The 17,043-nt window shown below is 34.4% G+C and overlaps 1 protein-coding gene, 2 long non-coding RNA genes and 1 pseudogene across 9 annotated transcripts; 3 read left to right on the forward strand and 1 right to left on the reverse strand.

The window, feature by feature from the left end:
- The first annotated feature begins 885 nt into the window (after positions 1 to 885).
- On the forward strand, positions 886 to 8,491 carry LOC110645869 (G-type lectin S-receptor-like serine/threonine-protein kinase At4g27290). 5 transcript variants are annotated; one of them, XM_021799136.2, is made up of 10 exons: positions 892 to 1,317; positions 1,437 to 1,499; positions 1,687 to 1,993; positions 2,139 to 3,584; positions 5,148 to 5,291; positions 6,247 to 6,404; positions 6,894 to 7,104; positions 7,370 to 7,607; positions 7,728 to 7,878; positions 7,960 to 8,491. In XM_021799136.2, exons 4-10 carry the CDS (start codon positions 2,285 to 2,287, stop codon positions 8,263 to 8,265), a joined length of 2,508 nt encoding a protein of 835 aa, XP_021654828.2. In that variant the 5' UTR covers positions 892 to 1,317; positions 1,437 to 1,499; positions 1,687 to 1,993; positions 2,139 to 2,284; the 3' UTR covers positions 8,266 to 8,491. The 5 variants fall into 5 exon arrangements, with proteins under 5 accessions (XP_058001394.1, XP_021654828.2, XP_058001391.1 ...); XM_058145408.1 differs by having other exon boundaries at positions 2,170 to 3,584; XM_058145411.1 differs by having other exon boundaries at positions 886 to 1,317; positions 1,687 to 3,584; positions 7,728 to 7,883; positions 7,960 to 8,150.
- LOC110645875 (uncharacterized) lies at positions 5,275 to 11,980 on the reverse strand. 3 transcript variants are annotated; one of them, XR_009148202.1, is made up of 7 exons: positions 11,847 to 11,976; positions 11,239 to 11,666; positions 10,720 to 10,884; positions 10,424 to 10,600; positions 10,037 to 10,175; positions 6,865 to 7,040; positions 5,275 to 6,393 (listed from the first exon to the last, which is right to left on the reverse strand). It is a non-coding gene; the product is annotated as an uncharacterized LOC110645875 (long non-coding RNA). The 3 variants fall into 3 exon arrangements; XR_009148201.1 differs by having other exon boundaries at positions 11,239 to 11,980; XR_002493045.2 differs by lacking the exon at positions 6,865 to 7,040 and having other exon boundaries at positions 11,239 to 11,978.
- Positions 8,616 to 10,179, forward strand: LOC131179228 (uncharacterized). The gene is made up of 3 exons (XR_009148203.1): positions 8,616 to 9,775; positions 9,875 to 9,950; positions 10,039 to 10,179. It is a non-coding gene; the product is annotated as an uncharacterized LOC131179228 (long non-coding RNA).
- A 3,698-nt stretch (positions 11,981 to 15,678) lies between the features above and the next one.
- Positions 15,679 to 17,043, forward strand: part of LOC110645871 (G-type lectin S-receptor-like serine/threonine-protein kinase At4g27290) — a 28,029-nt pseudogene continuing 26,664 nt past the window's right edge.

Consider the following 17,043-nt stretch of genomic DNA (forward strand, 5'->3'; position numbering starts at 1 on the left):
ATCTAATTTAATCATACTTCAAAAGTTAGTTCAAAAAAAGGAGGTTTGCTTAAATATCCCAAATCAATGTGAAATAACGCACCCCTTCACGCCTAAGCATGAAGTGTGAAATTTATAGATAAACATATGTGCAGGAGTCAAACATTAAAATAAGATAGGCTCTAATACTATGATAAATTTACAAAGAATTTCAATTAAATTACATATTAATTTATTTTTATTTAAATTTATATAAGTAATTAAGTTACTTTATATATTAAAATAATTAATTACTTACATTTACCCTTTTATTTTTATATTTTCTAGATGTATCTCAAATTCCATTTTGATATTAAGAAATCCGATTGATCTTACCCTCTCAATGTCACTGCCTTGAAACTCTTCTTTTAGCTTGGGAATTGGCATACTTGTCAATTTTATACCGAGGGGCTTTGACAACAAAAACATGGATACAACTGATTCCAGACGGCATTGGGAACAATAAATCGCTGTTTACAACCCACACCACCCCACCCCACCCCCACCCCCACCCCCCCCCGCCAATTGGCCTAAATATCGTTGATTGCTCGAGACAATGTTTCTTACATTATGCCTTTGATTTCACGGCGTTGTTCCGTCAGTACATGATGATAACATTCACATTTTGAATTCCAAGTACTTTGGCCCACCTATTGAATTATATTGTTCTTGTTATGGCAAAAGTCAAATTATTAAGTGATACTCTTTTAAAAATTGTGTTTGTCTTTTTGTGTCATTTAAAAATTTTTGATGTGTTGAATTTATTGAATAAGTTATGACTTTAGATAATACAAATTATTAGAAACTCTTGAAAGCAAAAGATACTTTCAGCCTAATTATTTTCTTTTATTCAATCAAGAAGATATTTCCTCCACTCTACAGATCATACACGCGATCAAGAAGAAAACCAAAGTCGACATTATAATAGAAATAACTGCCTAGCTAGGTTACTAACTAAGCTAATTAAGATAAATTACATCATTGGCAGCAACACATGGAGCTTCAAGTTATCTCTTAACTTAATTCCAGCTTAATTCTAGCTCCAATCTTCTACATCCCCCTAAGTTGGATGGAAGCAACACCAGATTCAACATGGAAAGAAATTTATTATGGAGCTCAGTGTTAAGATGAAGATTTCTTGCATTGGTGTATATTAAGGTGAAAATCACGTCAGCAGCCCTAATTTTGGCGCTAGAACCAACTTATGAGAAGGGACTTGAGGCAATGGAAAAAGGATCACGAGCTTTGTGATCTAGATTCTAGAGATCGTGCGTAAATGCAAGACACAGTATGATCTTTGTATGTTCAGGTCCATGGAATCCCTTTCTACCAATATCCTTATAATACAAAGGGTATCTGGACAGGAATAGTTCACACATGCCATCAAACGCTAATATCTTTTTCTTTCTCATGTCCAGTGTTACCTAGTTCGTAGTTCGCTTCGGTTCGTAGGACGGGCACGGGACACCGTACTTTTCTAGGTATGAAAGCTTAATTAGGATCGAGGTTGGATTAGGTAAAGTTGCTTTGATTTTTAATTCTGGATAGACAAACATGTTAGTTTGCTCATTTTTCAACATTCATACATCATCGCTTGCCTATTGCACTTAAAAACACAAATCAAATACAAGTTGGTCAGCTAGCTCATTCGGCCCAACCAATTTACAGAAATATGTTCAGTTTTGAAATGTATGGAGCAAAGAAGAAACTACACGTTAATGGGGTCAACAGTCAAAGTCATCAAAGAAGAATCAGCGTGTAAAGGACGTTTTGAAATTTCTCACCTTACCATTCTCAACAGTTGTCTGCCAACCCACAACCAAAATGGTTACCATTTCACTGTTTCAGGGATAGGCTACCAATCCTTTGAAGCCTTCTGCGATCTGTCCCAAAAGTTTGATTCAGCTACCTCAAAAGCAAACTGCTACTGAATGGTCACAAAGCAGCAGAGTCTTTTGCTTGTTTTGCAATAAAGGTTAGTTTGTTTCCTGTGTTGAGTTGATATTCTCCTTGTTTCATTGATGAGAAAGATCTTAGCTGCCAATTGCACAGTGGAACAAAAGTTTTTTTTTCCTCATTTCTTTTTACGTCTTATTAACATATTGTACTCTCACTCGTAGCATCTTCCGCGAAATATATTGATTTTGTAAGTGTGTCAAATAAATTCCCCAACCTTAGTCTGAAGGGCCACATGTGACAAATGAAGGACTTGGCAACCATATGTCTTTAACCATGATTGGAATCAATCCTTCAACATTCAAAAGAGATGCAGCAGACTGAGAAGCAGAAGAAAACAATGGAGAATTTTATTATACTCCTTGTCTGCTTCTCTTTAACCTCCACCTTCATAACATCCATGGCCCTGGACACAATCGCTACCACTCAAACTATTAGAGATAATGAGACGATTGTTTCAGCGGGCGGCACATTTGAACTGGGTTTTTTCAGCCCAGGAACTTCCAATTACCGATACGTCGGGGTTTGGTACAAAAAGATATCTTATGGAACTATTGTGTGGGTTGCCAATAGAGATACCCCACTCACTGATTCATCTGGAGTTCTTAAGTTGAGTGACAAAGGAATTCTTGTTCTTCTCAATCAGAGTAATACAACCATTTGGTCTTCTGGTACATCGGGAGTAGTGCAAAACCCAGTTGCGCAGCTTTTGGATTCAGGAAATCTTGTTATCAGAGATGAAAATGATCTCATCCCAGAAAATTTCTTGTGGCAAAGTTTTGATCACCCGGACAGTACATATCTACCAGGAATGAAGCTCGGACTTGTCCCTAAAGGCTTGTATGTATATTTATCATCATGGAAGAGCATAGATGATCCTTCTCAAGGAAACTTCACATTTCAAATTGATGTCAGTAGTTTACAGATAATTCTCAAACAGAATTCAGTTGTTAAGGCACGATCGGGGCCATGGAACGGTGTTGGGTTTAGTGGGATACCTTTTCTGAAACCAAACCCAATCTATAACTATAAGTTTGTCTTTCACCAGAAGGAGGTGTACTACATTTATGAGACTGTTGACAGCTCAGTTTTTACAATGATGGTTTTGAATCAGGATGGTGTCATGGCGCGGTTTACGTGGGTTAATCGAACTAGCAGTTGGAGTCGATACTTATCTGCACCAGCTGACAACTGTGATACTTATGCATTATGTGGTGCTCATGGTAGTTGTAACATCGGCAACTCGCCTGTGTGTGGGTGTTTGAATGGATTTGTGCCAAAACAGAAAAATGATTGGGATAAAGCAGATTGGTCAGGCGGATGTGTACGGAGGACGCCATTAGATTGCCAGAAAGGTGATGGGTTCATAAAGTATCCCAATGTTAAATTACCTGACATGAAGAATTCTTCAATCAATGAAGACATGACCTTGACCTTGGAGGAATGTGAGATGATATGCTTGAAAAATTGTTCTTGCATGGCTTATGCCAATTCAAATATAAGTGGAAGAGGAAGCGGTTGCTTTTTTTGGTTCGGTGAACTTATTGACATCAGACAGTACGAGGAGGAAGGGCAAGATCTTTACATTAGGATGGCTTCTTCTGAAATAGGTAAATATACGTTCAATTTATTAGAAATAAAAAGAAATAGAAATTAAGTACATATTTCTATTGAATCACATTGTTCATTCCACATATCTTTTATTTGGGCATTTCTGTTATCTTTTTTAGGTAAATATACATTCAATATGAAAAGGTTATGTTAGGACCAAATCGATTTCATTCGAACTATGGAACTGCTAAACCCACACAAAAATAAAAGCAATTACAATATAAAATATATATATATATATATATTTTACAAAGTTTACACCATATCCTTAGACATGTCATTGTCTACTATAAATAATTCACACTCAAAGCTATCTCTGAGCCCACAAACCCAGCTACACTCGAGATTTCTCTCGATCAAACTATAACTTACATTTACAAATTGACATCACACTCACTACATAGCATCATATTAAATTGAATAGTTATCCCTCTCATTCTCCTTCATACATAAGTAAACTATCTACTATTACAACTTCACATCAAGAACAATCACCATCTTCCTCCATGGGCAATAATGGACTAGAGTCCGTTCCATTTGGACTGTATGCCCTTTATTCACATATGGGCAAAAGCCAAATGATATCTCCTACAATGCTTCTATTTATAATGTTACTTCATTTAATATCTAAATTGGAATAATATTTAAATAAGAGTCCTAAACTACATAGAAAAGAATAATCCATTTAAATATTTCTCTCACTCAAACTAGAAAACATATTCTCCAAATCCCATAAGGATTTTGAATCATACCCTAACAAGTTTTTACTATCGTGACTGCATTATACTGGTAAAATTTAATCCAGCATTACATGTTTGAATTTCTTAAGAGAATCTCAGTTACTCTTTTATTTCCTTTCTGTATCTTGACAGAACATCATGTGTAATGGTACAGGAAGTCTTTCAAATCAGATGATCCAATAATCCACATGAGAGGTGGGAAATGACACTTCACCAGTGTGATTTCTCAAACATAAAACGTTGTACAAAATATAGGAACAGATTAGGCTCCATTGCATTGCTTTAAGTTGCTTTGCCCATCACGTGCTAAATGATGGACTTTTCAAGTGAAATGAATTACTCCATTTTTTTTAATGTAGATATGCCACACATTAGATGATGGCATTTTTCTAGAAGTATGCAAAAAATAAAATGTTTTGTTGACAAAACAGAGGATGAGAGAGCTGGAAATGGTTTTCAACAAAAAAATTTTCTCAACAACACATGACGAGGCAATTCAATTCTCAAAAGCAGAGATATACAAATAGAAAAAACATAGACAAACATTCAATTTTCTTATTCTTTTTCTCCTTCATTTTCTTCATTCTCTTTTCATGCAACTCTCCAGCACAGTCAATTTTTCTATTTTCCTTGTTACAACAGCCTTCCTTTTATAGGAAGAGAAAAGCTTTCCTAGTCAACAACTACACAACTAACACTACACAAAATTTTTAAATTTTAAGCTAAAAACAATTTAGTTTGTTGCGTGGAGTAACCACTAAAATGTAAGCAATGAGATGAAATGCTACTGATCAATGAATTTTCTGCTTTTGGTTGCTCAAGATCAAGGGGGATCTAATCACAAGAGACAAGTGATAATAATAGCAAGCACGGTATCATTAACAGGAATGGTACTCCTTGGCATGGGTGTAAGCTTTGTCGCATGGAAGATGAAGAAGAAGAAGCAAAAAACACAAGGTCCACCAGGTAAGTTGCATTGCCCATAATTCACTTCTATAGTTTGTTTACAGAAGTAGCGTGCCAAAAAAAAAAGACACTGCATAATATGTGTTATATGTAGGATGCTAAATAATCCATTTTCAGTCTTTCAGAAAGAATGCTCCCTTTTCATAAGCTATTTTATGGGAGGGATCATTCATCTACCTTCTTAAATAGCCTTTTTCTGCACCACATTATGGGGCAACATCAAACCACAGGAGGATAATACTCTTCTTATGATGGCTACACTTGATTAGATCAAGTATACGAGGAACTTTTTTTTTTTCATACACTAGAGATGAAGTAATCTCATTGCTGTGGAAAACATTAAACATTGGGCTGCTTATCATATGCAACTAGGTAATTCTGCAGATCATGGCATCTGGTAAATTTCTGCCATCATGTGCAACTGGGTTGGGACCTGTTGAGGCCCAGTTATCACTTGCCTAATGGATGGGTTCCACATGGACTAATCCATTTTCACAGCTCCCACACTGGCTAATTGATTCTGGGTCCCAGGATCTTTGTGGCCATTGGCTTGATGACTCTAATACCATGTTAGTTGTTAACGGACTGGGCTCTAGGAGTGTGGAATTAGTCTGAATTTCTTCCATCAGCAGGTTGTTGAGCTTCAACTTTTGGCAAAATGGTTTAAGCCATTTTGACTTTGCTGAGCCTCATCTTATATGGCCCTCTTTTCTTTTCTTTCCCACCAGGTGTGGGACTTCTTCATCTTCCAACAATTTACCTGACAAGGGTTGGGCTGGATGCTTGGACAATTATGAAAGTGTCTTCTTGTTATGTGTTTTCACTAGGTTCTAGGACTCAGCTAGGAGGCTATTTCTTCAACAAAAAGAAAACAAACCTAGAAGGTTATTGATCGAATTAAGTCATTTATAGGACTTCATTGCTACTTACTGCTTCTATTCACCACAATTCACAGGCAAGCAGGAAAACAATCTAGAAGGCAGCTACTCTATGAAAAACCAGAAGGAAGATCTAGAGCTACCTCATTTTGACTTTTCCACAATAGCTAATGCTACCAATAACTTCTCATTCAGCAATCTGCTTGGACAGGGCGGCTTTGGACCTGTATACAAGGTAATAGAAACATATCATGCAGCTTCTCTGTAAGCAGTTTATAACATATCCTTGGTGCCTCGAGTTAACATAGTGGCATAAATTGTGATAAAACAGCCAGTAATAATTTCTTAAGGTTAAGAATTTCAATCAGCATTTTTTTTTGCAGAAAAGAACTACTAATCCATGAAGTCAAGAGATGATAGGGACTTTTTGTTTGAAGTTTGCTGAGGCAGGTTAGGGGTCATATTGGTCAGAATTGTGTGGATCAACCAAAAAAATCTCTTTAATAGTCAATAGCATCAGAAAGAGTGGGTAAAAGGAAAGAACTAAAAAATAACCCCGTTCCTCCCTCAAGTAAACAAATAAAAAAGACCATATTGCTTATAAGGAAATTTCACACCTGCAATATTCAACGTCAACCAAGTGATGCTTAAAAAACATATATCATTGGCATTTGCATCAAAATATGCCATCTTACCATTATCAGGCACTTCTCTATATATGCAGGGCCTGCTTGAAGGAGGAGTAGAAATTGCTGTTAAGAGGCTCTCCAAGAACTCTAGCCAAGGGCTTGATGAATTCAAGAATGAAGTCAAATGCATTGCCAAGCTTCAGCATCGAAACCTGGTGAAGCTTCTAGGATATTGCATTGAACTAGAAGAAAAGATGTTGATATATGAATACATGCCCAACAAAAGCCTAGACCTATATATTTCTGGTCGAATATCTTAATCCTGATCTGTTTATTTTTTTTTTTTTTCTCCCTATAGAAGTTTGTTAGGTTAATTTTATCAAGTGGTTCCGATGCCTCTTAGATTTTATCTGAAGATTGTTTCACTTGTGTTTTCAACTCAATATATCAAGCGATAACATGAACTCGCACTCACATTTTTGTTATGAATTCTATTTAAGATTGTAGTCAATTATAGTTAAAAAAATATAATCAGCAGCTATATGGATTAACGCGGATAGATTTTCTGCAGATGATACACAAAGGATGTCTTTGGACTGGACCATGAGGTTCCACATTATCAGTGGGATTTCTAGGGGCCTTCTCTATCTTCATCAAGACTCTAGACTAAGAATTATTCACAGAGATCTCAAACCAAGTAACATTTTACTAGATAATGAGATGAATCCAAAAATCTCGGACTTTGGCATGGCTAGAAGTTTCATGGGTAATGAAACTGAAGCAAATACAAAAAGAGTGGTCGGAACATAGTAAGAGTTCTTTCATTTTATGTACTTTTTTCCCTTCATTCTTTGAATAAAAAAAAATGTGTGCTAGTATTTTGATATAGTGGTTGAAAAAGCATTACTTTATTTTATGGTATTGTGCAGTGGATACATGTCGCCAGAGTATGCCATTGATGGATTGTTCTCAGTAAAATCCGATGTATTTAGCTTTGGTGTTCTAGTGTTGGAGATACTTAGTGGGAAGAGAAACAGGGGATTTAGTCATCCAGAACACCAACTCAATCTTTTGGGGCATGTAAGGTTTGAGAGAATTTTTCTTGATTCTCTATCTTTAAGCTACTATTATCAATTTTAAAAATGATTTCTGATCTTCCAGGCATGGATACTCTTCAAACAAGGCAGATATTTGGATTTGATTGATGCATTAGTAGTGGAATCCTGCAATCTATCAGAAGTGTTAAGATCAATTCATGTAGGTCTGTTATGCGTGCAGCGCTATCCAGAAGACAGGCCAACCATGTCATCTGTGGTAATGATGTTAAGTGGTGAGGGAGCATTGCCGGAGCCTAAAGATCCTGGTTTCTTCACTGAAAGAAAATTGATTGAGGGGGGATCTTCCTGTACCGAACATGAATCATGTTCTATCAATGAAGTTACCATTACAATGATTGATGTTCGATGAAAGGCGTGGTTGTCAGGAAGATGCATTGTTCTCCCACTATGGGGGAATCTTTCTAATTCTTTCCCTTCTTTTTAAAATATTCCTGCTTTTTTTTTTTTTTAATTTTGGAACTCAAACTCGAGATTTTATAGATCTAAAAATGACTCTAGTTGGTATGCATTGTTTTAAACTTTTAATTTAGTGGAGGCATTTATACCAAATCTAAACAACTTATATTTGTACAGTCCGATACCTATTAATTAACTTGCTTTTTGTTTCTTAAAAATTATGTTTTAGAAATTTTGGTTTCGTTAGGAAGCAATTTAATAATACAATATATATATATATATATATATATATATATATATATATATATATTACTTCTCATAAAATGCCACTTTTGTGCTTTTTTCTTTTTTAGGGGAAAATAATATATTTTGTTATCTAATCAAACTTTTCTTCTGAACAAAAGGTCTTTTTTAGCCCTTAAACTAATATCAAATAGTTAAATAAACCGTAAAACTTCAAAGGTCAAATAAGTCCCTTATGTCTTAATTTCAGGCCAATTACAAATCTAATTTAACAATGATAAAAAAAATTAATAAAATAAGTAAACTAAGAATAAAATATTATTTTATATTTTAATAATTAAAAATATTTATCAAAATAAAAAATTTTCCATTGTTTATAAAATGTAAAAATAAAGCAAAATCAACGACATTTTCGAGGTAAGTAAGAGCCATTGATTGAATGCTTTGTGTATTGAGTTGGGTGCTTGAAGAGTTGATGATTTGGGCAGTGGTTTGGTCTGAAGTGGAAAAGGAGGAGGAAGAGGAGGAAGACATTGGTTTTGGTGGACCAACAATCTCGTTAACATTTAAAATGAATTTGGCAGCTGTGGTGGAGGGATCCAGCACTATTAGGCTTTTTTCTAGAGACTAGACATTGAATCGGAATTTAGAAAGCAAACCTGTCATTGATTTCTAACTCCCAGTTTTTCTGCTTTTGACTGCCTTATGTATAGACCATGACGATGACATGAGGAATGAGAGTAAATTCAATGTGAAAAAATAAATGAGGATCATTGTAAGCTCTGCGTTATCTACAGGGGTTCTGTTCCTAGTGCTAACTATAGTCTCGTATGTTTGGAAAAAGAAGCAGCAGAAAGCTGGTACATCACTCCTTGAAATTCCTTGAAATTCTAACTCCCAAATTACAGAAAATATTTGGGCTTAGTAATATAAGAGATCATGAATCGGTAAAGATTATATTATACTGGAAATCATAAGGAAATACGAGAAATGGGATAACTTGTCTTTTTCTTTATATAAAATTTTATTCATTCTGGCTCCACTTTGCAGGAAAAGAAACTGGCGTTGTGGAAGGAAATGCAAATGACAAGGGCCAAAAAGAAGATCTAGAACTACGGCGGTTTGATTTTGGCACTATTGCTCGTGCAACTAATAACTTCTGTCACCAATATACTCGGAGGAGGCTTTGGACCTGTTTTTAAGGCAACAGTCTGAATGAAGTAACAAAAAATTTTTTATTGCTTCACCAATTGATTGTGCAACTCTTTCCATTTTTATATTTCTCCACTACAGTTTGTCACAAATTATTCAATCAACAGGATTTAGCATTATTGTGGATAAATTGATAGTTCAGCAATTGTTCCAACTTCAAAGCCTAAACAGATAAGCAGAGAAGTATGTAGCACAGTAGCACTAAAACAAAATTCTAAACTTTCATAATCAAAATTAGACTTTGCTAATTAAATGATGTGATTACTTACAGGGAACGTTGAAAGATGGACAAGAAAGTGCTGTGAAGAGGCTCTCAAAGAATTCAACCCAAGGACTTGATGAGTTCAAGAATGAAGTAATGCATGTTGCCGTACTTCACCAACGGAATCTGGTGAAGCTTCTAGGATGCTGCGCTCAATCAGAAGAGAAGATGTTAATCTATGAGTTCATGCCCAACAAAAAGCTTGGATTTCATTATTTTTGGTTTGAATCTTCCCAAGACCCTATCAATTACCGTACTATCGTCCAAAACATGGATGGAGCATTCCTTTTTGTTATTGTTTTTGCTTCCTTTGAGGGAGCAATGTTTGAATAAAGGCCAGAGGCAGATCAATTGGCAATGAATGCATCAAAAGAAGGGAGAAATTATAGTGTACCTAATTTGTCCTGGTTTATAGTTTCCTTTGAAGCCAATTTGAAAATGTCTTGGAGAGCTTCAGGGTTTCTCTGCATTCAATGGAATACATGCAGCATACCAATCTGTTTTGTTTAAGAAAAGTGCACATTTCGATACGCTATTGATCTCTTTTGCATTCGGAAAATATTACCGGTACCTGTACAAATTTCAATTAGGCAGAAGCAAAAAAAAAAAAGCTGTTACACAGTATCTCATTAAGGAATAACGTCGAACACTTGGAGACATAAACTAGTATTTGACCATGCAAGTACTTACGATTTATACACTTTTTGTTTGTAATTTGCACACCTCACGCTAATTATACAAAGCATCGACAGTAACGCCATTTTTGCCGCGGACGCATCATCAGTCTGCTACTTTCGTCCAGGAACGAAGTTTAATCCTTCTTTTCCCGGCATATTTAAGCCAATAATCATCAGTCTGGTATCATAAAACTTCATTTTGTCAGTTTCTATTTTATTCTGTAAGAGGAAAATTTCTCTCAACCTTTGAACTGGTTATCAATTGCCTAAATACGTAAACTGTCCCCTTACTTTTACCGAAAATTTTGGTTACACCCCAAACTTTTATTTCAACCTATCAAACTCTTTAACTTCTAAATTTTTATTTTTTAAATATAAATTTATTTGGCTAATATATCATGCCAACACACACAGATAAATACAAGTAAAAACAACTATAAATATGTCGATATAATCTTATTTAGCGATACTGATATGAGTAATAGGCAAGTGAGCTTGTAATGCTCAGGAGGTGATTTGTGCTGTTTCTTACTTGGCAAATGAGTATCGCAGTCTTAGCTCTCCGCATGGGTAGGATATGGAGAGTCCTCCTCTTTCTTGGAAACCACCAGAACGAGGGCTTATTAAGATGAATTGTGATGCGTCTTTAATGGGAGAATTGGTTATGGTGTTGATTTTAGAGACGCCGATGGGGCTGTAATAGCGTGTGCTTCGAAGTGTTCGATAGGTAGTTGGGATCCGGATGTTGCTAAAGCCATGACTTTGTCCTATGTTCTGTGATTGGCATCTGAATTGAGTTTTAAGAAGGCTTGTGCTGAATCAGATTGTAAAGCTGTCATAGACTTGCTCAGAGGGGAAGTTCATCAGGTGAATGCTATGGGCACTGCCCTGTGGTATTGTGTGTCTTTTTGGCAATCAGCTTATCCGCTCGTGGTCTTTTGCCCCTAGGAGCTGCAATACCTGCAGCAATTACCTTTTTTTTGTTCAAAAAATAACGTAAATTCATTGCAAAGAAGGATCTTGACCCATTACAACAAAATAGAGACCAATTAATATAGGACAGATCCTCAAATCAACCCAGCTCAACCAACGAATTATTTAGAAAAAAAAAATCAATAAGTTGGGTTTCTCCTTACGGACCAAATTCAGACAAATAAAAAATATGCCCTAACAAATAGCATGACAAGGCAGTTCAGGCCGGGAATCGCTCTCCCTTCTCGCTCTATAGAAGTTTAAGGTTGGGATGGAGACTGGAGAGTAGACTGAGCGAATTTTCCTGCATGACTTCTTTTTTTAATTTATTATTATATAATAATAAATTTATTTATTAAAAAATAAAATATATAATAATAATATGAATTTTAGTTATAATTTTAATAATATATTTATTTTTTAAATTATAATATATAAATATATAAAAATAAATTACTTTTTAATAAAAAATAATAATATATTATTATATGACGTGACAGAGAAAGTCTCTCCATTTCTAGCCATCACAATATCAAAATTACCACAATATTAGAAAAAAATTGATTGGGTGGATGAGTCGAATTAAGTTGTAAAACTTTTCCTATCGCTACTGATAAGTTGGCCCAAGCCAATGACAAAAAAGGCCGAAGGCCTAAAAAAACACGGTAACCCTATCTCTGACTTGACCCATTGAGAAAGTCAAGCAAGACGGCAAGACCCGCTCCTGAAGCACCAACCCTAACTACGACAACCAAGCGAGGAAGCATGGAGGAGTTGTCCAACCACCAATACCCAACATAGCAATTCCACACACAATGCCACCCCCGAAAATGCACAACCCATTAGAACCCATTGCAGCAACAAACCAAACCCAAAAAATCATGGTGAAGAACTAGACATTTAACTTAGCAGAATCCATGGATATGAGGTAGAGCTTTTTCGCACCTCTAGCCTTTGAAAGATTCAATGCTCATAAAAGAAGCATTAGTAACATCTCCAAAAAATGCCTTCGCTGGTTAAAAGGATAAACCCGTCGTTCGAAGCAATCTTGGCTTTGAGTCGGAGAAGAAAGGGCATCTATGACATAGCTGCTCTTGTTGGACCTTTTAAATACTCGGTCTTAATACTATTCTTTTGTTGTTTATATATATATATATATATATATATATATATATATATATATATATATATATATATATATATATATATATATATAAAATTTTTATTTAAGAGAGAGAGACGTAATGAAAATAAAATTAAGTCCTTTCATTTTTTATTTTTGATTTTTTTTTGAAACTAGAAAAATCATTCTATTGAACACCAATCAAGTAATACAGCATCATAAATAAATAATACCAAGAGGGATAGAACCCACTCTTAGAGACCAGTCTCAGAATTTACTATTATAGTCAACAGATGGGCAACAGTATTCACTGATGTTTAACAAAATCAGCAGAGCACTGATGAAATTCTTTTAAAAATGCTTTACAATCGTGGACAATAAACGTTCCTGTTGTTGGCCTCAATGCCTTGACAACTATCAAAGGATCCAATTCAAACATCACCTTCTGGTTCACACGAAGCTTTAGCTAACTTAACGCCTCTCTAAAACACAGAGCTTTCCACAGATAATTGGAGTTTCCCAAAGAAAATTTAAAAAAGATAAGAAGAGTTTTTCACAGATAATTGGATACCTTGCTTTCATAACACATCAATGTAGAACCATAAAACAAATTCTTAATTTTATTAATTAAAAATTAATAATAATCATGATTTATATATAGATTTAGATTCCTCCAGCCATGAACTGTAGTAAACGAGCTGGCTTTGAAGATTTATAAGTATGTTATTACAGTCTGAGCCCGGCCTAGCCTGAGATTGGCCCAGGCCCTACTCGCAATTCCCTGGCTTGGAATTGACTTGGAGGAGAGTAGTGCAGCATGACTTAGAAGCATTACACATTTCTGAGGATTTAACCCAAAATCGTTCAGAGTGGAAAAAGCGAATCCATATAGCCGACCCCAAATTTTTGGGATAAAGGCTTAGTTGAGTTGAGTTGAGTTGTATTATAATGCTGACTTATGAAAAAAAAAAAAAAGAAATACAAAAAGATATTAATTGATACTCTTTTAAAATTGTGTGAGGAGTTCATTTTTTTTTTATTTGTTCATTTTAAAAATTGTGTTATTTTAAATTTCCTATGGAGTCTTCTGTCTTCAAAGTTTGATTTAGCTACCTGAAAAGCAAACTACTATTGAATGGTCAGCAATCTTTTGCTTGTTTTGCAATAAATGCAAGTTCGTTCCATGTTAAGTAGGAATTTTTATTTTGTACAACTAGTATACAAACAACAATTTAATTATAATTATTAATCACGATAAGATCTATATAAAATTCACCAGAGTTAATGATTATAATAAAATTATTGTACATACATCAATTATATAATTTTTCAATTTTCTTTGTTTTATTGATGAGAAAGATCTTCCCAACCAATTGATAAGAGAGATATCAGGTTTCTTAGTTACCAAAATGAAATTACCATTTGGCTACACTTTCCTTTTTCTTTTTTCATCCCTCTCCATCTCCTTATCAAAATAAAAATTAATAAAAAAAATTAAAACAAACCATCAAAATACTAAATTACTTTAAAATAAATAATAATTTTATTATGCACATCACTAAATATTTACTAATAATTTTTATTAACAACTTATTTAAAATTTTTAATAGCATATAAAACATACTGTTAAAGTTATATTTGTTGTAGTTTGTGTACGTAAACTCTAATAATTTTATAAATCATATAATACAAGTTGTTAGAAAACTGAGTAGGAGTTTAAATTTCATTCAAAATTCTCCATTAACATATAAATTTTTAATGATTGATTAAAAAATTATAGTAACAAAATAAATTATAGAAAAAATTTTGTGAAAAAAAAAATTGGGGCTAAATATTTTTTTTTTCTAGGAAGCTTAATATTTCTTATATTCAGTTATATTATCTAATAATAAATATATTTTTATTAATAAAACTTAAAATTTAATTAAAAAACATATAAAAAAAAAACCAATCAAGCTCATTTGAAGGTTTCATTGGGGCAGAGACAACAACCAACTATTAAAAATAATTAAACATTAATCACATCACTGTTTTTAACGTTAATGGAGCATAGTTTTTGACGAAAATTTGAAATAATATAATTTTTATTTTTAATAATAACAAACTTTTTTATATTTTTAAATAATTTTAATTTTTTTAAATATAAAAAAGAAATGAAAAATTATTAACCAAAATTGTATTCAATAAAATTATTATTTTTTAAAAGTAGTTCTTATAATTTTAATATTTTATTAATTTTTATTTTGATCAAGAGAAAAGAGAAAGAAAGCAAATAGAAAAAAAATAAAATGATAAATTCATTTTGATTATGGAAACACCTATTATAGTATACCAAAGTAGCTCTCGAGACCTCTCCATGCAGGATGACAAATTAGGCTATTTGTTAATTGGCTATCAAAGTGGCTTTTTAAAATACAAATTAAAGTTGGATGATATTAGTTTAAAAAAAAAAATTAAAATTTAATTATTAAAATGAAGCTCTCAAAATTCTCCCTGCAGGCATCTCCGTGTCAAATAACAACCAGAGTATGAAGGACCGCACGTGACAAATGAAGGACTTGGCAACCAATGGAGAATTTTAGCATATAAAGGTAATTTGCACATTCTACGATTCGAGTCGATTCTTCGACATATAAAAGAAATGCAGCATAATGAGAAGCAGAAGAAACCAATGGAGAAATTTACTATACTCCTTGTCTGCTTCTCTTTAACCTCCACCTTCATAGCTGTTAGAAGAAAGAAAAAATTGTATAATAACAGTAATGAAAGAATGAACCATAACAGGTTGTAGAAAGAGAATATGAACTAATTTAGACAAGAATAATAATTGCTGTAATTATGCTACACAAATCTCTTATAATGGTAACAATAGCATCCATGGCCCTGGACACAATAGCTACAACTCAAACTATGAGAGATAATGAGACGATTGTTTCAGCTGGTGGCACATTCGAACTGGGGTTTTTCAGCCCGGGAACTTCCAAGTACCGATATTTAGGGGTTTGGTACAAAAAGATATCTTATAAAACTATTGTCTGGGTTGCCAATAGAGATACCCTACTGACCGATTCATGTGGAGTTCTGAAGTTTAATGACAGAGGAATTCCTGTTCTTCTCAATCAGAGTAATGCAGTCATTTGGTCTTCTGGTACATCAAGAGGAGTGCGTAACCCAGTCGCGCAGCTTTTGGATTCGGGAAATCTTGTTGTCAGAGATGAAGATGATCTTATCCCAGAAAATTTCTTGTGGCAAAGTTTTGATAATCCTGTCAGTACATTTCTACCAGGAATGAAGATCGGACTTGTCAATGAAAGCCTATATGTGTGTTTTTCATCATGGAAGAGCATAGATGATCCTTCTGACGGGAACTTCACTGTTGAAGTTGATCTCAGTGGTTTGCAGATGTATCTCAAACAGAATTCAGTTGCCAAGGCTCGATCTGGGCCATGGAATGGGGTTGGGTTTAGTGGGATGCCTTATCTGAAACCAAACCCAATCTATAACTATACGTTTGTTTTTTACCAGAAGGAGGTGTACTATACCTACGAGCTGGTCGACAGCTCATTTTTTACAAGGATTGTTTTGAATCAGGATGGTCTCATTGAGCCGTCTCTATGGGTTGATCGAACTAGTAGTTGGAGTCGATACTTATCTGCACCAGACAACTGTGATACTTATGCGTTATGTGGTGTTCATGGTAGCTGTGCCATCAACAACTCGCCTGTATGTAGGTGTTTAAAAGGATTTGTGCCAAAACAGCAAAAAGATTGGGACAAAGCAGACTGGTCAAATGGATGTGTCCGGAGAATACCATTGGAATGCCAGAAAGGAGATGGATTCGTGAAGTATCCCAATGTTAAATTACCTGACATGAAGAATTCTTCAAATGAAAGCATGACCTTGAAATTGGACGAATGTGAGATGATATGCTTGAAAAATTGTTCTTGCATGGCTTATGCCAATTCAAAGATAGGTGGAACAGGAAGCGGATGCTTTTTTTGATTCGGTGATCTTTTTGACATCAAACAGTTCGAGGAGGAAGGGCAAGATCTTTACATAAGGGTGGCTTCTTCTGAAATAGGTAAATATACACCCAAGAGAATTCTCTTAATCAAACAACAACTTATATATTTACTAGTGACATCACACTCACCACACTGTACTATGCTAAATAGAATAGTTTTTCCATCTCATATTCTCCTCTAGATATAACTAAACTATCTATTATTACAACTTCACATC

This window comes from Hevea brasiliensis, chromosome 4 (genome assembly GCF_030052815.1).
Source record: "Hevea brasiliensis isolate MT/VB/25A 57/8 chromosome 4, ASM3005281v1, whole genome shotgun sequence".
Taxonomy (NCBI): Eukaryota; Viridiplantae; Streptophyta; class Magnoliopsida; order Malpighiales; family Euphorbiaceae; genus Hevea; species Hevea brasiliensis.